The 21717-nt window shown below is 45.2% G+C and overlaps 1 protein-coding gene across 2 annotated transcripts in view; it reads left to right on the top strand.

The window, feature by feature from the left end:
• The window catches only part of LOC120978499 (flavin-containing monooxygenase 5-like), a 463632-nt gene that overhangs the window by 404933 nt on the left and 36982 nt on the right, over window positions 1-21717 (top strand). For both annotated transcript variants that reach the window (XM_040406667.1, XM_040406666.1), the window contains exon 6: window positions 21310-21506. In XM_040406667.1, the coding sequence (XP_040262601.1) occupies window positions 21310-21506 (197 nt within the window). The remainder of the gene's footprint in view (window positions 1-21309; window positions 21507-21717) is intronic.

Raw genomic sequence — 21717 nt, 5'->3', positions numbered from 1 at the left:
GCCGCTCTCCATGTCTGTATAGTTAGTTTAGATGTTTTATTCTAGTGAAAGGTCCTCTTTAAAACCTTGTCTGGATTTCAGGGAGCTGAACCGTATCACGATTCGTGACCCATATCCGCTTCCTCTGATCCCGGACTTGTTTAACCAGATTGTTGGGGCTGAGGTTTTTTCTAAGTTGGATTTAAGAGGGGCATACAACCTAGTCAGGGTCAGGGAAGGGGACGAATGGAAGACGGCCTTCAATACCCCTGAGGTTCATTTCGAGAATTTGGTTATGCCCTTTAGTTTGATGAATGCTTCGGCCGTCTTCCAACTTTTTGTGAACAGCATTTTTTATCATTTAATGGGGAAATTTGTACTGGTGTATCTAGATGACATTTTGATTTTTTATCCTGATTTAAATACTCATCGAGACCACCTACGTCAGGTCTTGCTGATTCTGTGGGATAATAAATTGTACCCTAAACTGGAAAAATGGGTGTTTGCGGTTCCGGAGAATAAATTTCTTGGTTTTCTTCTCTCCGCTTCTGGTTTTCGCATGGACCCTGAGAAAGTCAGCGCTGTGCTTGATTGGGAGCTTCCTGAGAATCAGAAGGTGCTGATGCGGTTTTTGGGTTTTGACAATTATTACATAAAGTTCATTAGGAATTATTCCTCTCTTGTTAAGCCACTCACTGATATGACTAAAAAGGGGGTAGATTTTTCTTCATGGTCGGTAGATGCGCTTAAAGCCTTTTCTAGTATCAAAGAGAGTTTTGCTTCCACTCCCATTTTGGTACTACCTGATGTCTCTCTACCTTTTATTGTTGAGGTGGGTGTGGGTGAGGTCTTATCTCAGGGTCCCTCTCCTGCCAAATGGCGACCGTGTGCCTTTTTCTCAAGGAAACTCTCCTCTGCAGAGAGAAATTACGATGTGGGAGATAGGGAGTTGTTGGCCATCAAATTAGCTTTTGAGGAATGGCGCCATTGGTTAGAGGGAGCCAGACACCCTATTACCGTGTTTACAGACCATAAGAATCTGGCCTACTTGGAATCGGCCAAGCGTCTGAACTCGAGACAGGCCAGATGGTCTTTGTTCTTTTCTAGGTTTAATTTTGTTACGTTCCGCCCTGGGGTTAAAAATGTGAAGGCGGATGCCCTGTCACGTTGTTTTCCGGGAGGGGGTAACTTTGAAGACCTGGGGTGGTCGTCTCTGCTCTTTATCCTGATTTGGAGGCAGAGGTTCAGGCAGCCCAGGCAGAGGCTCCTGATCTTTGTCCCCCTGGGAGGTTGTTTGTGCCTCTCGCTTTACGACACAAGGTTTTTAAGAAGCACCACAATACTGTCCTTGCTGGGCACCCAGGGAGTAGAGCCACAGTGGATCTCATTGCTCGGAGATTCTGGTGGCCGGCTCTTCGTAAGACGGTTGAGGGTTTTGTGGCAGCCTCCGAGACCTGCGCTCGTGCCAAGGTCCCTCATTCACGGCCATCGGGTTCTCTCCTCCCGTTACCCATTCCTTCCCGTCCTTGGATGCATCTGTCCATGGACTTCATTACGGACCTGCCTCATTCCTCGGGGAAGTCTGTGATTCTGGTAGTAGTGGACTGTTTTAGCAAAATGGCGCATTTCATTCCCTTTCCTGGGTTACCCAATGCTAAGACACTGGCGCAAGCGTTTGTTGATCACATTGTTAAATTGCATGGCATTCCTTCAGACATCGTTTCTGATAGGGGCACGCAATTTGTTTCCAAATTCTGGAAGGCCTTCTATTCTCGCTTGGGGGTTCGGTTGTCGTTCTCTTCTGCTTTTCACCCTCAGTCGAATGTTCAGACCGAACACGTCAATCAGAATCTGGAGACATATCTACGCTGTTTTGTGGCGGAGAATCAGGAGGATTGGTGTTCTTTTTTGTCCCTTGCTGAGTTTGCTTTAAATAACCGTCGCCTGGAGTCCTCTGATAAGTCACCATTTTTTGGTGCATATGGGTTTCATCCGCAGTTTGGGACATTCTCTGGAGAGGGGTCTTCTGGTTTACCTGATGAGGAGAGATTTTCCTCGTCTGTCATTTATTTGGCAAAAGATTCAGGGTAATCTGAAGAGGATGAGTGAGAGATATAAGCGTGTGGTGGATAAGAGACGTGTGCCTGGTCCGGACCTGAATGTGGGTGATCTGGTGTGGTTGTCTACAAAGAATATCAAACTTAAGGTTCCCTCCTGGAAGTTGGGTCCTAAGTTTATTGGGCCTTGTCCGTCATCAATCCCTTTGCCTTCCGTCTTGATCTTCCTCAGACTTGGAAGATCCATAATGTTTTTCACAAGTCCCTATTAAAACCTTATGTCAAACCCACTGTACCCTCCTCCTTGCCTCCTCCTCCGATTGTTGTTGATGGTAATCTTGAATTTCAGGTCTCTAGGATTGTGGATTCTCGCATTATCCGCGGTTCTCTCCAGTACCTCGTTCATTGGGAGGGTTATGGTCCTGAGGAGAGGATGTGGGTCCCAGTGGCGGACATTAAGGCCACTCGTCTCATCAGGGCTTTCCATAGGTCCCATCCTGAGAAGGTGGGCTCTGAGTGTCCGAAGTCCACCCGTAGAGGGAGGGGTACTGTCACTGCCAGTTCTGTGAGAAGGTCTGTTAGACGTTCTTCTCTACCTCTTGCATGACGTTCTTTGTTTTGGTTTCACTTTGTCATCTCCTTTCCTTCTCCCAGCTGTCACCTATTTACACTAATTGTCTCCCTTTATATTCCCTCCCATACTGCCTCACTTTGCGGTTTATACTTCTTCCTGGATGAGTTGTTCACTGCTGGAGGCTGCTACTGCTCATTCCTCAGATAAGTCTTTTTCCTTTATTTGTGTTTCCTTGCTGGCTTGATTCTAGGTGACCCTGACTCCGTCTGTATTAAGTGCAGGGAGCCGGTGGTCGTGTCCCCTCACTATTATAGGGTTTTCCGGTGTCACACAGCTTTAGGTACGGGGGCATGCAATCGTCTACCATAAAGACCTTTGCATGGGCATAGCAGTCAGGGAGAGCTCTAGGGGTTTTATAGGGCTCACCCATATGCTCCTTAGTTTGTGATCAAGCCAGTCGGATGTTTATTTATAAGTTCCAGCTTTCTGCAACACCATCCGTGACACAGAGTTAATACAGAGGGTTCACCACAAGATGTAAACCATTGGTGAGCCTCAAAAACAGGACGGCCAGATTAGAGTTTGCTAAACGACATCTAAAAAAAGTCTTCACAGTTCTGGAACAACATCCTATGGACAGATAAGACCAAGATCAACTTGTACCAGAGTGAAGGGAAGAGAAGAGCATGGAGAAGAAAAGGAACTGCTCATGATCCTAAGCATACCACCTCATCAGTGAAGCATGGTGGTGGTAGTGTCATGGCGTGGGCATGTATGGCTGCCAATGGAACTGCTTCTCTTGTATTTATTGATGATGTGACTGCTGACAAAAGCAGCAGGATGAATCCTGAAGTGTTTCGGGCAATATTATCTGCTAATATTCAGCCAAATGCTTCAGAACTCATTGGACAGTGCTCCACAGTACAGATGGACAATGACCCAAAGCATACTGCAAAAGCAACCAAAGAGTATTTTAAGGGAAAGAAGTGGAATGTTTTGCAATGGCCGAGTCAATCACCTGACCTGAATCCAATTGAGCATGCATTTCACTTGCTGAAGACAAAACTGAAGGGAAAATGCCCCAAGAACAAGCAGGGACTGAAGACAGTTGCAGTAGAGGCCTGGCAGAGCATCACCAGGGATGAAAACCAGCGTCTGGTGATGTCTATGCGTTCCAGACTTCAGGCTGTAATTGACTGCAAAGGTTTTGCAACCATGTATTAAAAAGTGAGAGTTTGATTTATGATTATTCTGTCCCGTTACTTTTGGTCCCTTAACAAGTGGGAGGCACAGATGCAAACTGTTGAAATTCCTGCACCGTTCACCTGATTTGGATGTAAATACCCTCAAATTAAAGCTGACAGTCTGCAGGTAAAGCACATCTTGTCCGTTTCATTTCAAATCCATTGTGGTGGTGTATGAAGCCTAAAATGTTAGAATTGTGTCCATGTCCCAATATTTATGGACCTGACTGTAAGTCATACACCCAAGTTGTTGGTACAAAACCTTTTGTTTCTTTTAATTCATTTCAATATAAAATGGCACATCATGAGACTACACTATTTACAAAAACCACAGATCGAAATAACCCCCTGCTTCATTCTAGTCACCACGCCCCTCACATTTTTCTAGTATCCCTAGGAGTCAGTTCAAATGGGCCAGAAGGATTATTTATGGTTAATAAATTTATACAGAGTTGTTATAATAAGAAAGAGGTGACTGCATTGGAATAGAGGTTGGTAAAAAAAACAAAAAACAAAAAAAAACAAGACAGGATATCACACAGGTTAAAAAGAGGGATAAACAAATGAAACAATTTGTGTATGTTTACAAATATGATCAACATTCTAAATTAATTAAAAAAAAGGTAATTCTGAAATATTGGGAGGTGCTTAGACATGATCAAAAATTTGGGAGAATGTTGCCTATAAAAAAGGTGCCTCTCTGAATACTATGCTGATTTAGAAGTGACATGCGCCCTAAAAAAATGGAAAGACAGAATAACTTGCAACCCAGGGGAGGGATACTTTCATCTGCTTGAGCTGTGGGAATTGTAGTGCTATAATTAAAGGTGACACTGTTATACTATATACATTGATCTGTTCTGAATCGGTCTATGTACTAATTGTATGTCTTTTTCAAAATAAAAATATAAAGAATAAAAAAAAAAAATCTCAGAAAAAATAAAAAAATAAAAATAAAATAAAAGAAAAAGAAAGGTGACACTGTAGTGCACCCCACACAGGAAGACAGGCTGCAAATTAAAGACACATAACATCATATACTGCTTGAAATGCCCATGTGGTAAGGTTTATGTTGGGCAAACTTCTCGAGCTATAAGGATTAGAATCAATGAACATAAGTCGAGCATTAGGGCTGATGCAGATGTAACATGCATTGGGGACTGCAATTAGCGATTCCCAATGCACGTGCAACATCCGTGCGGTTTACGCAGATTGATTCAGACCTATTCAACTTTAACAGGTTTGTGATCCGTCCGCAGGGCAAAAAAAAAAGAACAAGTAAATGGGTCTGCATCCATAATGCGGTGCACAAACGGCCGGGATCCGTATATTGCAGACTTGCTGTTTGTGGGCCGCAATACGGTTCCAGCCAAGAAACAGCTGTCTGCATGAGCCCTTAGGAAGAAACTGAGAAGGGAGAGTAAGATGGTTGTGAAAAAACGAGGTGAAACTACTGTTGCCCGACATTTTTAAGATCGGGCCCATCAAGTGTCAGATCTTAGGTGGCAGGTCCTGGAGGTATTGAAAAGTGGAGACAATGAGGAAGATAGCAGTAGGAGATTGTTACAAATTTTACATCATTTTGGATAGTGAAACTTCAGTCTTTAATACCTAAGAGATTACATGAAATTTATAGCTTTAGTGCATTTATGATTGATCACTTTTATGTTTTAAGGTTATTTATGACTATGAATTTTGTATAAAGGGTATGGTTTGTATATATGTATCAGCTGTGTGTGCTGTAAATACCTCACCTCCCCCTTTACCTGCACACATGAGTAAGGGGGCGTGTTCTCCCAAAACATTGCGTGGAGGGGAGGAGGTGTGAACGATGTTTGTCTCAGCGTCCCTCATGATGTACCGTTTTATATTGGAATAAATTAAAGAAATAAAAGAAACAAAAAACTTCTATTGCTTACTCCCATATAATATTGGCACAATGAGGTAAAGAGATGCAGCGGTTGCATGTATGAGTGGCATGGTTGTCCCATGCCACTTTATGGTGACACTCCATGTTTTGACGCAGAGCTATTGTGGCAACATTAGCACCCTGTCCATGTCCACAAATCCTGCATACCGCCACGCTAACATCCCCCAGGGACTTGGTGAAAAATTCCCACACTGCCGAGTATGGCAGTTGACCTCTCCTCCAAGTCCGGGCTAGCCTGTAAATGCAGAGCCAGTGGCTATCATTACTTGGCTAGCAAAAGGAGCAGCAAAAGCAAGAGGCAGGTTCAGGACAGGTGAGGGCACATAGGCAGTTCCTGGGCCATGCCAACTAAGCATGGTATCAGAGGAACCCATCAATTCCTGGCTGTGTGTACTTGTTGACACTTGAGATGATGTTGAAGATCGAGTCTGCCCTGTTGCTGCAGCTGCTACCACCACCTCTTCTTCTGCTGATACTTCTGCCAGCTACAGTAACATTTTTGCCACTTCTCGTTTCTTTGGAGGGCCCAGACAACTGTCTGTTGGCCATAGTGTACTGTCAGTAATGTAACAGATTAACTCTGAATGTTGGTGCAATAGAACGGGATGCTAATTAACACTGAATGTCAGTGCACTAGAACGTGATACACATGACAATATATGAAACCTGCCTTTAATACTGAGGTACAGTAACTCTATTACTAAAATAACAGATTAACTCTGAATGTTGGTGCACTAGAACGTGATGCACTCAGCGATACACTCTCCCTGCACTCTCCCTCTCCAATATTCTTCTATGAATCTTTTTCAGCAACATTGTCCCAGGCTTTTTACTTTCACTTTGCAACACATTGAGCCTCCATTTTGGGAAAAACTGATTCATTACCAAGAAGCGTGAGGAAATTCGGATTTTTTGCGAATCTAAGTTTTTCTAAACTTCGGACCAAATTCCACTTGGAATGCTTTGCTTTGCTCAACACTAGTTGTCATAACTGCTGGGTTGTAACAATGTGACTGGCTGATATATCAGAGGCTAGATAACATACAGGTATGCTGTCTGCCCTACACACAGTCAGTTCATATTAAAAAAAACACATACGCTCCTACACATTTAAACAGTTCTGTAGCTCAGGAGCTAGATAACCCATACGAAGCATGATTCTCTAGGGTTAGGTAAAGTGAGCAGTGCTGGCTGCAATAGTGGCACGCATCCAGGTCTCTAGCGCTGGTATGGCCATGGTATTGCCTATTTTTATACATTTTAGAGTGTATATCAATAAAGATTTTATTTTATTCAGGCAGTGAAAGTGACTATGTACATTAGGCCAATAATGTCATAAATACGGAATGGTTCCAAAAGACCCAGGACCAGACTTTGTTCTCCCACAGCCAGAATGTGGGTAGTAGCAGCACCAGCTATCCCGCCAGAAGTATTAGTAGTAGTAGTAGTAGTAGGCCACCGTTCTTCCTGGCTACAGAAAGGCACAACATTATCATTGAGGAGAAAGAGGATGAGGTTGTGGATTGAATGTCTCACTTCTCCTGTTAGTCACAGCAGGATGACGTGGAGGTGGCTTCTGAGTTTGACACCGTACTTTGGAGCCAGGGATCACAGCTTTCCTCCAGGAGTGCACCTAGCCTTTCTGCTTGCTGAGGTGAAAATTAAAATGGCAAAATTGAAATTCTTAGCCTAACCCCTTCCCCTCAGCCCTACTGTTAAAGATATATTAAGAAAACATTACATACAGGGTAGCAAAACATACAGGGTAATCACATACCTCTTACATCCAGTGATGTCTCCTCTTATGTAGGCATCCTATTTCTCATCTTCTCCATTTGGACCAGACTGCCATGATGGCTCATCTCTTCGCACACTTACATCTTTGATTACTAACTTTTCAATCATCCTCCTCTTCCCAGTGCCCTAACATTGTTATCCAATACTGTGCCTGCTTTGCTCCCCAATGCTCTCAAATACTACACAGCAGAAATAACAGTGCCACACAGATAGTCATAGAGCTCCCAGACTGCCTTCAATAGTAATAGTGCTAAGAATGCCTCCAGAAGTAGCAATGCCCTTCAACAGTTTGGGCATTTTGGGACATGGCCAATGGTAATTGTCTTTATTAGAGTTGAGCGGACACCTGGATGTTTGGGTTCGACGGGTTCGGCCGAACTTAACAAAAAAGTTCGAGTTCGGGATCCAAACTTGACCCCAAACTAATGGGTTTGAAGTCAATGGGGACCCGAACTTTTCAGCACTAAAATACTGTAGCTCTAAAAATGTCATGGAAAGGGCTAGAGGGATGCAAATGCCAGCAAAATGTGGTTAAGAGCATGGAAAGTGCTCTGCTGCAAACAAATGTGGATAGGGAAATGACTTTAAATAACATAAAATACGTAAAAATAAAAAATAATAATCTTGATCTAGGAGGACGAGGTCCATATGGAGTAGGAGGTTGAGAAGGCAGTGGATGTGGCGGTGTAGGTGGAAGCAGAGGTGGAGGAGGAGGTAGCCAAAACAGTTTTTTGGTTTTAATTTATTTTATTTTAAATTTTTTTGGTTTAAATTAGAAGACACCCCAAAACATTGGGAAATATAACCTGTGATAACCCCCTCCAGTCGTGCTAAACACACGTTCAGACAATACATTGGCTGCAGGGCAGGCCAGCACCTCCAAGGCGTGAAGGGCAAGCTCGGGCCATGTGCCCAATTTGGAGACCCAGAAGTTGCAGGGGGCAGACCCATCAGTCAGTTCGTGTAGGCGTGTGCAAACTTACTGCCCCACCATGTCGCACATCCCTTTGATGTTCACGATCCAATTGGATATCTGCTCTATCAACTTTCGATGTTCTTTTCTGCGCCTACCATGTTGATCACGGTTAGGGGCGAATCAGGGTTCCATGCCGGGAGCGTGAGAAAGGAGCGTGAGAGGGAGAGACCACATCCAAGGGAGATCAATGGACGAAATTTACAAACTGCCGCCGCCCAGCGCGTCCCTCCAGCCCGCCCATCTCCTCCTGAATGTGATCCTCCCTGTGAGCGCCTGTATTCGGCGCATGCGCTGTGAATGTCTGACCGCTTCCCTGCTCAGACATCTCCACTGCGCCTGTTCCTCGGAGCACTATGACGTCATCGTGCTCCGAGGAACAGGTGCAGTGGAGATGTCTGAGCAGGGAAGCTGTCAGACATTCACTGCGCATGCGCCGAATACAGGCGCTCACAGGGAGGATCGCATTCAGGAGGAGATGGGCGGGCTGGAGGGACGCGCTGGGCGGCGGCAGTTTGTGAAGGTAGACGGAGCCTCTAGGTGCTAATGACGCCCCCATAGCACCTAGAGACTCATTAGCATATTAATAAAAGTTCTTTTTTTAGCAAAACGGCTGCCCCAAAAGCAATTATATTAGGATGGTTTGGCAGAGCAGACACTAGCGGATTGCTAGTGTCTGACAGCTAATTATGTGAAACGAAGTGATAGAAACCCTTTAAGATGCCCTGTTATTGGAATGATTAATAAAAAAATTATAGGGAATGTCACTATTTAGGATTTGGAAACGTTAGCCAGGAGAGGCCCTGCTGCCGCTTTGTTGACTGTAGATAACTTCTGCCTGATCGCACGTCCCTGTGATCGTCCACGATCCATTTGGATATCTTCTCTATCAACTTTCGATGTTCTTTTCTGAGCCTACCATGTTGATCACGGTTATCGGCAAATCAGGGTTCCAAGCCGGAGAGGGAGCATGAGAAAGGGAGACCTCATCCAAGGGAGGTCAATGGCTGCAATGGGATGGAGTGGAAATGTGGGACAAGTTATTAAAGCAGAAGGATCGAATGAAAGGGCCAATTAAAGAAGACATTTTTTTTAAAAAATTTCAGTCCCTGTCACCTATGCAGAGCAGGGGTTTATTCACGGCAAAAACTGCAAAATGACACCCAAGAAAGTAACCAAAAAATTTGTGAAATTTATTACCCTGTCTAATAGGTAGAGCAGGGGTCTATCACAGCCAAAAATTGTTAAATGTCACCCGAAAATGTAACAGAAAAATTAGTGAAATTTATTAAGCTGTCACACCCACAAATTGGTGAATCACACCCACAAATTGGTGAATTTCACCCGAAAATGTAACAGACAAATTAGGGAATTTTTTTAACCTGTTTACTAGGTATTGCAGTGGCATATCACACCCAAAAATTTGTGAATTTCACCCGGAAATGTAACAGACAAATTAGTGAATTTTTTAAACCTGTCTACTAGGTATAGCAGTGGTATATCACACCCAAAAATTGGTGAATTTCACCCACAAATTTAACAGACAAAATAGTGTGTTTTTTTTTACCTGTCTACTAGGTATAGCAGGGGTATATCACACCCAAAAATTGGTGAATTTCACCCGAAAATGTAACAGACAAATTAGTAAAATGACATTAAAAAAAAAAAATACGTACAAATAAAAAATAAATATTGATTTATGAGGTGGAGGTCCATATGGAGTAGGAGTTTGAGGAGGCGGTGGGCGTAGCGGTGTAGGTGGAAGCGGCGGTGGAGGAGGATGAGGTAGCCAACACTGGTTTTTGTTTTTAATTTTAACTTTTTTTTAAATTAGAGTACACTCCAAAAGAGTGAAATATCCAAAATACAAGAAAGAGCAATTGCGCTGTAGAATAACAATGGCTGGTTAAGGCTGGTATGCATGTCTATTGTGCACAAGGTACGGACAAGTCCTGTGGGATCCATGCCTTGTTCATTTTGATGAACGTGAGCTTGTCCACATTGGCTATGGACAGGCGGCTGCGCTTGTCTGTGATAATGCTCCCTGCCGTGCTAAACACACGTTCAGATAATACACTGGCTGCAGGACAGGCCAGCACCTCCAAGGCATAAAGGGCAAGCTCAGGCCATGTGCCCAATTTGGAGACCCAGAAGTTGAAGGGGGCAGACCCATCATTCAGTATGTGTAGGCGTGTGCATACATACTGCTCCACCATGTTGCTGAAATGCTGCATCCTGCTAAGACGTTCCATATCAGCTGGTGGTGCTGGTTGTTGTGTCGTGCTGACAAAGCTTTTCGACATTTCGGCCATGCTAACCCTGCCTTCTGAGGTGCTGGCGGTGCCCCAGCTGCGTTGGCGACCTTCTCCTCTGTCTTGTGCTTCCACTGTGCCCCCGCTGTCAGGTGGGAATGCCACCAGCAGCGCGTTTACCAGCACAAGTTACAATGTGGGCAACTTGGCGGTCGTTGCGGAGACACTGCAGCATGTAATCGCTCATGTGTGCCAGGCTGCCCAGAGGCAACGGAAAGGTGGGAAGTGTATCGTCTGTGTCCTCTGTATCACCCCAGCCACGCACCAGTGATGGCCATGAACTGGTTTGGGTGCCACCCTGCTGTGAACACGGTTCCTCCTCCTCCATCTCCTCATTCTCCACCTCGTAATCCTACAGAACTGTGCCCTGGCTGGACAAATGCATAACTGGCTTTTGTGGGTGCAGGAACACACCCTCGGAGCCACTTGTGAATGACTGGCCGGAAATCCTAGGAAATGCACCCTCTTCCTCCTCCTGTGCCACATCCTCTTCCATCATCGCCAGGAGCGTTTTTTAAAGGAGGCATAGAAGTGGGATAGCAACGCTGAGAACGGCGTTATCGGCACTGGCCATGTTGGTGGAGTACTCGAAACAGCGCAACAAGGAACACAGGTCTCGCATGGAGGCCCAGTCATTGGTGGTGAAGTGGTGCTGTACCGCAGACCCACTCACCCGTGCGTGCTGCAGCTGAAACTCCACTATCGCCTGGCCAGCATGTGCAAGGTGGAGTTCCACCTTGTGGTCACGTCCCATATGAGGCGGTGAGCGGGAAGGCCGAAGTTACGCTGACAGGCGAGCAGCAGCAAGCTGAGAACACCGAAAGCGCGCACAGACGGCCCGCACTTTATTCAGCAGCTCTGACATATCGGGGTAATTTTTAAGGAATCTCTGCACCACCAAATTCAGCACATGCGCCAAGCAAGGGATGTGTGTCAAACCGGCTAGTCCCAGAGCTGCTACGAGATTTTAGATTTTGCCTTTTATCGCACACCACCAGGCTGGGCTTGAGGCTCACTGGCACCAACCACTCATCAGTCTATTGTTCAAAGCACGTCCACAGCTCCTGCACGGTGTGGGGTCATCATCTGAGACGTGTTGCGTCCTGTTTCCCAGGACCATCTCCCATGTACTCATCTTGAAACATAAGTGGTTGGGCATCGGTGCACTCAATCTCTTCCACTTCTGGGGCAGGGCTAGGTGGATGGTCCTGGGAAACCCTGCTAGCAGAGTCATCAAAAAGCAGAAGAGACTGCTGCATGACTTGGGGATCAGACTGCTTGGCTGATTTGAAGGGGGTAAGGTGAAAGACTGATGGACATCGGCTGCAGGTGCCAACTCTGATCTTTCAGCAGGAGACTGGATGGGAGACAATGTAAAGGAACTGGAGGCACTGTCAGCAACCCAATCTACTATCGCCTGTACTTGTTCTGGCCTCAAAATTTATATAGCCGCATTAGGCCCGACCAAATACCGCTGGAGATTCTGTCACCTACTCGCACCTGAGGAAGGTGTTTCACTTGTGCGTGTAGCTGGCACAGATCGACCAATCTTTTGTTCTGACAAAGGATTTTGTTTTTGTCTGTGACAAGATCCTCTGCCTATCCCATGGCAGAAACGGATGCACTGTGCTGCGGTTTCTGTCGTTGGTTTTCATGCAGACTCGCTTTAGGTTTAGTTCTATTTAAGTGACATAAGTAGGTCACAAATTTTGTTGCATGCCATTTGTGCAGCAAAATTTGTGACTTCCCCCTTCATGCTACTTTTCTGAAGTGACGTGAAAAGGTGGTGTGTTGTGGGCAGGGAGTGGGCGGTGCAGCAGGCCCGCCACATTTATCTTTATTCATGCCAGATTTTGGGCATGAATAAAGATTTTAATCCTCGACAGCTAGGAGGCTTATTACTTCTGGGAGGAATTTATGGGGCATTTGTTACTACTAGGGTTACTTTAGGGAGCTTTATCAATATCTGGGACACTCTAGGGGAGCACTATTACTAATGAGGATACGCTGGAAGAGATTTATTACTATTGGTGGGACTTTTGGGAACATAGATTTTTGTCATAGATTTGGTGCATCTACTGGCAGTGCTATGTGACAGACTTAACCACTTCCCGACCACCCATAGATTATAAACGTCCTGGGATCTTGAGTTTATCTGTGAATGGGCGTTTTAGAACATCGATTCAAAGATAGCAGCTGCACTCTAATCTTGCAGTTGATGAGCGGGGGGAGGGGGGGCTATCAGTGACAGTACGGCAACCTATAGAGAAGGCAGGGACCGTTCCTGGATGTTTCTGCCTTCTAGATGTCTGTATACAGAGTGCTGTAGTTTCTAAAATATGGTCATTTGTTGAGGGCTTTCACTGTGGGGGGGGGGGTACCTCAGGGTCTCTTCAAATGCAACATGGAACCTAAAGATCATTCCAGGAAAATCTTCCCTCCAAAAACCATATGGCGCTCCATGCCTTCTGAGCCCTGCTTTGTACCCATACAACATTTTACAATCACATATGGGATGTTTTTGCCAAACTACAGATTCAGGGTAATAAATATTGAGGCTTGTTTTGTTGTTGTCCCTTGATGTGTTACAGGAATAATGTATTGAAATGAAAAATCTGTAAAAAAAAAAAAGTGACATTTTTAAATTCCACCTCCATATTGCTTTAATTCATGTGGTTAACAAAGAGTTAACAACATTTCTAAAACCAGTTTTGAATAGTTTGAGGGATGTTGTTTCTAAAATAGGGTAATCTATGGGTGGTTTCTATTATGTAAAAAAGGGGGTCAGTCAGCACATCCCAAAGCACCACATTATTGCAAATGCTATACTAACAAGTTAGAGATACTTGGCAAATCGTTTTGTACAAAATTATTTGAGCCCGTCTGCCGAACATCAAGGCAATCTCTAGTTAGACGGGTTCCTAACACTAAATATACCTGTTATGTGCCATAGCGGCTAACATACAATTCAGGAAGTGCAAGTTCCTGACCATGTGGCAAGTGCAAGTGGTGACCATGTGGCGCCGGGGGTGGTGTGGAGTGGGCCCAGCGTGCATGCTGGTAAATGCCTTTTCCTGGATTCAATGGAGGCCATTTTGGCACCGAAAATGACAGAAATTCAGGTGGGCCCAGCATGTGAGTGGAACCTACACTTTCTGAATTGTATGTTAGCCGCTATGGCACATAACAGGTACATAGTGTTAGGAACCCGTCTAACTAGAGATTGCCTTGACGTTCGGCAGACGGGCTCAAATAATTTTGTACAAAATGATTTGCTAAGTATCTCTAACTTGCTAGTATAGCATTTGCAATAATGTGGTGCTTTGGGATGTGCTGACTGACCCCCTTTTTTTACTTCATGGTTTCTATTATGTCTGCTTCTCAAAGTGAGTTCAGAACTGAACTGGTCCTTAAAAAGTAGATTTTGGAAATTCTCTTGAAAATTTCCAAAATAGTTTCTAAAATTCTAAACCTTCTAACATCCTAAAAAAATTTAATTACATTACCAAAATGATGCCAACATAAAGTAGAAATATGGTAAATGTTAATAAGTATTTTATCAGGTATCACTGTCTTAAAAGCAGAGGCATTCAAATTTAGAAAATAGTGAATTTTTTCCCCAAATTTTGTAACTTTTGGTACAACATATTGACTCAAAATGACCATTAACATGATGTACAATGTGTCACAAGAAAACAATCTCAGAATGGATTGGATAACTAAAAGCATCCAGTCATTCCTGAGGGTAGATCATCAATATAAAACCCCTGTAGTACCCCCAGTACCTCTAGTGCATTCCATTACTTATAATGCTCACCATAATCCCAAAGTGATGACCCCCCCAAAAAAAGTCACCTCACCTCACCCCCACTCCACACCGCCACAGTTAACAAACTACCTGTTGCCCGATTTGCCTGCATGCTGGCTAAGTTGATTGCAATGACGTCACCATGTCCCCTGAGACCTGGTGCAGGCAATCATGATAATTTCATTGCTTTCTGTTCACCTGCATCATTCTACTGCCTTACATGCTTCAGACCTAGTAGCCTGAAGCCTATGTGGGTGAATAGAGGGTTAGGGAGCCATTTGATCCTGTGCCCCTTGCTGAATTTAACTATATCACTGTCCTGAAAATGTGGGTGTGGCATGCAATGTTTTTCTAAGAAAAACGAGACAGGCGCACCATAGGGTAATAACGTCAGACAGATAGTATATTAATGACTCTAAAATTGGAGGCTCACCTTATCAGGTTGTGCAAATAATAGGCACAACGCTAGTGTAGGCTTAGTAGAGGGTAATGAAAACCCAAAAGTTGGATGGTCATGCAGCCAGGGATACGAACACTTCCACGTAGGGATGCCTCCCCGAGGAGGCAAATAGATCAAAACGATAAGGAGATAATCCCACGGCGCAAAGAACCAGCCTTTGTTGTCAACAGGAACTAGGTTTATTATTATAGCAGGTAGTACAACTCGTTTCGGGGTAAACAGACCCCTTAATCAGGTACAGACTGCTGTACCTGATGAAGGGGTCTGTTTACCTCAAAATGCGTTGTACTACTTGCTATAATAATAAACCTAGTTCCTGTTGACCACAAAGACTGGTTCTTTGCGCCGTGGAAATATCTCCTTATCACTGTCCTGAAAATGGCGGTAGAAATGTATGGTTGGAAGCCACTTTGTTCAGGGCCTGGGAAAAAACATCTGGGGCTTGGGGCTTGTTGACCTAGCGATGCCCCGGGAAAGATCCACCCATTGGCTAACCAAACACTCAGTTATCTTGGCAACCAAAAATGGAAGATAAATCAGAACATATTTACACCTGTGTTTAGGGTGAATCACTTGGGGCAGAAATGTCTGCAGCTGAAAGTCAGTTCCATGCATTTGGATGTGGTTTGTTTCTGCAACAAGCCCTTGTTTTCAGTGTTTTTCTGCAATCCCCATTCAGATTAATGAAACCGTTGCAGAAATGAATGCATCAAATCTGCCTTAGGGGCCATATAAACACCTGTATGTATTTTGCAGTCCGCAAAACATGGATCCACAGAAAATATGGATCACATGTGTGTAACTTCCGTGTTACATTCATTTTTTTGGGCGGACTCATTGTAACAATGCCTGTTCATGTCAACAAAACGGACAAGAATAGGACATGTTCTTTCTTTTTTGTGGGACTGTGAAACGGACATAAGAATGTGGACAGCATCCCCATTGAAAAGAATCGGTCCACATCCGATCCTCAAAATACGAAGCAAAAATAGAATTGTGTGAATGCTCCCTTTTCTGAATTTACCATTAGTTTCATGTCTGAAGACTTTTATTTGTCATCAACCAAAGGTCACAGCCACTAGAGTACTTGCCTCCCTGCTGCTCCTCAGTCTTTGACCCTCGTGGTTCTCCCCACCTCCTGCTCTTGCTTGTCTGCTCCTATAAGGTGTGTGCACTTCTTGCCTAGTTCCTGCAAAGGTTTTCTTCTACTATGTGTTCTGACTTCAAGTGTTTTGACTTCTATCTGGGTCTCAAACTTGATGGGCGGAGTGCATTTCAAATAAAATACAATATAGGTGTGTCACACTCACTGCTCACACTCAAATGAATACAGACCCCAGATCATAGCCCAAATTTACACAGACCCCAGACTACACCCCAAATCTTCCTTTAAATTCATACAGACCCCAAATTTTTACAGACCACAGATTACACCCCAAATTAGAGATGAGCAAAAAGATTCAACAGAATCAATTTGTTCAATCAGCAGGACAGTTAGAATCAATTGCTCCAATCAGCAGGACTTCCTAAATTGCATAAGCCCTGCTGATTGGACAAATCGATTCCAGCAGTTCTGCTGTTTGGACAAATCGGTACTGTAGAATATTTTTGCTTAGCTCTACTCCGAATTCAGAGACCCCAGATCAGAACCAGATTTAGATCCCAGATCAGACCACAAATTTATAGACACCAGATTACATCTCATATCAGGCCACATATTCATAGAGACTCCAGAACATAACTCAAATTTATACAGATCCCCAGATCAGACCCCAGTTCAGACTTAGCACAAAGTGAAGAGGACAGGGAGTAGTCAGGGGTGGACTGACCGGTCGGGCACTTCGGGCATGGTCCGAGGACCCGGGCGGGATGGGGGCCCGCCGCAGAATAATATTATTTATTATCAGCAGCGCAGTGGAAGAGTCTCTCCCTCCCCCTGTGCTGCTGCTGCCGCGGCCAATAAGAAGAGGGACAGGGGGAGGGGCTGTGGCCAATGACGATAACTGAGCTGTTAATACAAATACAGGAGGCGGGTGCCGGAATCAAATAGCCGGCACCCGACCTCTATGACAGGGAGCTGCACCGCAGGGGTTAACTGCCGCTGATCGCAGCTCCCTGTCATAGAGGTCGGGTGCCGGCTATTTGATTTCGGCACCCGCCTCCTGTATTTGTATTAACAGCTCAGTTATCTTCATTGGTGGCGCCCCCCCCCCCCAGTATAATAAACTATGAGTGCGCCCCCCATCCCCCAGTATAATAAACATTGAGTGCGGCGTCCCCCCCCCCCCAGTATAATCAACATTGAGTGCGGCGCCTCCCCCCCCCCCCAGTATAATAAACATTGTGTGCGGCGCCTCCCCCCCCCAGTATAATAAACATTGAGTGTGGCGTCCCCCCCCCCAGTATAATAAACATTGAGTGCGGCGTCCCCCCCCCAGTATAATAAACATTGAGTGCGGCGTCCCCCCCCCCCCAGTATAATCAACATTGAGTGCGGCGCCTCCCCCCCCCCCCCCAGTATAATTAACATTGGTGGCGCAGTGGGCAGTGCCAATGAGGGTTAAAATAAATAAATAGAAATTAACTCACCTCCTCCAATTGATCGCGTAGCTGCCGGTCTCCTGTTTTCTTCAGGACCTGTGGTGACGTCACTGAGCTCCATCACATGGCCCATTACCATGGTGATGGATCATGTGATGAGCACAGTGATGTCACCACAGGTCCTGCGTCCTGAAGAAAGTACAGAAGACCGGCGGCTGCTACGCGATCAATTGGTGGAGGTAAGTTAATTTTTATTTATTTTTTTAACCCTCATTGGCACTGCCCACCAATGTTTATATATTTATTATACTAGGGAGGGGGGGGGGGCGCACTGCCCACCAATGTTTATATATTTATTATACTAGGGAGGGGGGGGCGCACTGCCCTCCAATGTTTATATATTTATTATACTAGGGAGGGGGGGGCGCACTGCCCACCAATGTAAATATATTTATTATACTAGGGAGGGGTGGGCGCACTGCCCACCAATGTTAATATATTTATTATACTAGGGAGGGGGGGGGCGCACTGCCCACCAATGTTTATATATTTATTATACTAGGGAGGGGGGGGGGCGCACTGCCCACCAATGTTTATATATTTATTATACTAGGGAGGGGGGTGGGCGCACTGCCCACCAATGTTTATATGTTTATTATACTGGGGTGTTGGGGGGGGCGCACTGCGCCACCAATGTTTATATGTTTATTATACTAGGGAGGGGAGGCGCACTGCGCCACCAATGTGTATTATGTTGGGGGGGGGGCGCACTGCGCCACCAATGTTTATATGTTTATTATACTAGGGAGGGGGGGCGCACTGCGCCACCAATGTGTATTATGTTGGGGGGGCGCACTGCGCCACCAATGTTTATATGTTTATTATACTAGGGAGGGGGGGGGGCGCACTGCGCCACCAATGTTTATTATATTGACCTTCTACTACGCATTCTGCATTAAAGAATGTTATTATTTTCCCTTATAACCATGTTGTTATAAGGGAAAGTAATACAGTGAATAGACTTTCATCCTAGCAACCATGCGTGAAAATCGCACGGTTCAACCGGAAGGATGGATCCGGCATTCAGGCAAATCTTCATTTTTTTCGGCAGAGATAAAACCGTAGAATGCTGCGGTTTTATCTTTTGCCTGATCAGTCAAAAAGACTGACCTGAAGACATCTTTTCCGGTATAGAGCCCCTGTGACGGAACTCTATGCCGGAAATGAAAAACGCAAGTGTGAAGTACCCTAAAAAATATATAAACAATAAATAAACATATTACATAGCGCTGCGTCCGAAAAGTCCAAACTATTAAATTATTAAAAAATATCTCCTATGCGGTGAGCATTCGGCATTTTTAGTCACCTTGTCACCCCAAAAAATAGGATAGGACTGTTCTATTATGGGCTGAACGTTTCATAAAATGCGAAATGCACGCGGCTTTTTTTGGTGTTTTTTTTTTGCACGGTATTGAGTATCGCAATACTTTTTTTATGTTGACGAAAGCTAATCAAAACTTTGGTATCGAAACAACCCTACGCCAATCTGATCGGCGTAGCGTTGTCACGATACCAAAATTTTGATTCAGTTTTGATTTGGCGACTAAAAATGTAATTTGGCTCCTAAATTTTTCAGTTCAGGAGCCAATGGCTACTAGGTATTTTTTTTAGTCTGGAGCACTGTGCCCAGCACCCCGATTCCGAATGTTATGCTGGCCTGGTAATGGCAGCGGGGCCCGGTGCAGTCACTGTATTCTATTACACCGGGCCCCGCTCACTGTAATACTAATATTCATATGTGAACAACTTGAAATCCTCTGCGATCCTCTCCCTCTCTGTACTCACAAGCTCAGCAGCAGGCCGGGCGGCAGCGCAACTCACTGACGTCACCCGCCTGCTCCTCCCACTTTATGAATGAAGCAGGAGGAGCAGGCGCGTGATGTCAGTGAGTTGCGCTGCCGCCCGGCCTGCTACTGAGTTTGTGAGTACAGAGAGCTCAGAGGGAGAGGATCGCAGAGGATTTCAAGTTGTTCACATATGAATATTAGTATTACAGTGAGCGGGGCCCGGTGTAATAGAATACAGTGACTGCACCGGGCCCCGCTGCCATTACAGCACCAGATGCCGGCCCCCAGACCCTGTATTGGGGATCATTCACTCACAGGGACACTGTTATGGGGGGGATCTGTGGATGACACATATATAGCATAAGGTGCTATATATGTGTCACCCACAGATCCCCCCCCCCACAACAGTGCCACAACAGTGCCACCCACAGAGCCCCCACAACAGAGCCACCCACAGAGCCCCCACAACAGTGCCACCCACAGAGCGCCCACAACAGTGCCACCCACAGAGCCCCCACAACAGTGCCACCCACAGAGCTCCCACAACAGTGCCACCCACAGAGCCCCCACAACAGTGCCACCCACAGAGCCCCCATAACAGTGCCATCCACAGAGCCCCCATAACACCTTTTGGTTCAAAATATTTTTTAATTTGGCTATTCCCCACCCCTCTTGTAATTGTTCCGCTACTTGTGGGCTGCGCGGGAATGAGTTCAGTCACTTCAGTCTCGTGGGATCACGTGCCGCAGGATGGGATTGCGCACCGAAGTGACTGACATTGAATCAATGCTTTCCTATGGGGAAAAATCTGACCCTGGAGGTCATCATGCAGGGTGTGAGGACTTCCAGCGTCAGATACCGGACCAAAGGTCTGTTTTACTCCAGGAAGCCCTCAGGTGGCTGCCAGCGACTAGAGGCTGACTTATTGCTGGAACGTAAACAATGCAGTTTCTCTAGAACATTGCAGCTCGATTTGCAAAAGGGACACTGTACCCAGACCACATCAATGAGCTGAAGTGGTCTGGGTGCCTTTTGTGTCGCTTTAACTTTGAAATCTTATTAAAGATTGTGTAGGGTGTGGCTGGAGGCGGGGCATGGAGGCGGGACAAGGCTGGGGCTTGCAGCAGAACATGGGTGGGGCCTGTAAGGGGGGCCCTTGATTTATTTTGCCCGGGGGCCCTGAGGGTTCTCAGTACGCCCCTGGGAGTAGTGGTACCATACTCAACGCTCCTGTCCTAATAAGTGCTTCTACAATTGAAGCGTTCATTTAGTTAATAGCGCACCTTGATGTATTGCGAACCTTACAAAAGTGCCTTAGGGTATACACGTGACCCATGGGCTGCGTGTTTGAGACCCCTGGAATACATCATGGGCAACCTGTCCTTACCTATTGCCTGTTTTATCATATTGCATGAACTCTGGCCTTCCTGACCTCTACTTGCCCTCTGACGACTGCCTGTCCCCTTGGTGTAATGCACAGGAGTTTGTTGACCTCTCCTGGTTCAACAGTCACAGAGTAGAGACTAATCCTAGAGATAGAAGTCAGGTGGCCCCCTGCAACAAAGTTCAGATTCTCATTTGAGGTAAAATGGTGAATACCAGGAGACTGTTTAGATAACACCCTCAGGAGTCGCTCCAAGCCAAGCTTAAAAAGGAGCATTGTCAGTACTACATAGCAAACTGATAATGGAACAAAAAAGGTTATCTTTTTATCTATACATTTTTAACTTTGGAATTATATTGCGTTATGTTTCTCTAATGTGAAGGATTATTCTCTTTTTATTAAGGTATTTCTAAGCACAAGAAGGGGAGCTTGGATTGTAAATCGTGTTTCTGTCAATGGATATCCAGTGGACATTGCAAAGATTTCTCGATTTACAAGCTTACTTCAAAAAGCATTGCCTACTGTGCTGAACTACATAACAGAGAAAGCAATCAATAACAGACTTAATCATGGCAACTATGGACTCCTGCCTCAACACAGGTAAAATGTAGAGCATCCTAAGTAATTGTGGGGGATTCAATCAGCACAACCCTATATGCAGGTGCACATCACTATGGCGAAATACATATACAAAGAAAAAGACACAAATGCAATAGCACTCTGCAACCAGCATTCTGCCCTGCCTCTATGCTGGATGAGGCATTGGTGTACATTTTGGCCAAAGCGTAATAAGCCACTCACCACGTCAAGG

The sequence above is a fragment of the Bufo bufo genome, chromosome 9 (assembly GCF_905171765.1).
Source record: "Bufo bufo chromosome 9, aBufBuf1.1, whole genome shotgun sequence".
NCBI lineage: Eukaryota > Metazoa > Chordata > Amphibia > Anura > Bufonidae > Bufo > Bufo bufo.
Note: the sequence above shows the minus strand (reverse complement) of the source record. Positions and strands in the feature narration are given on the sequence as shown.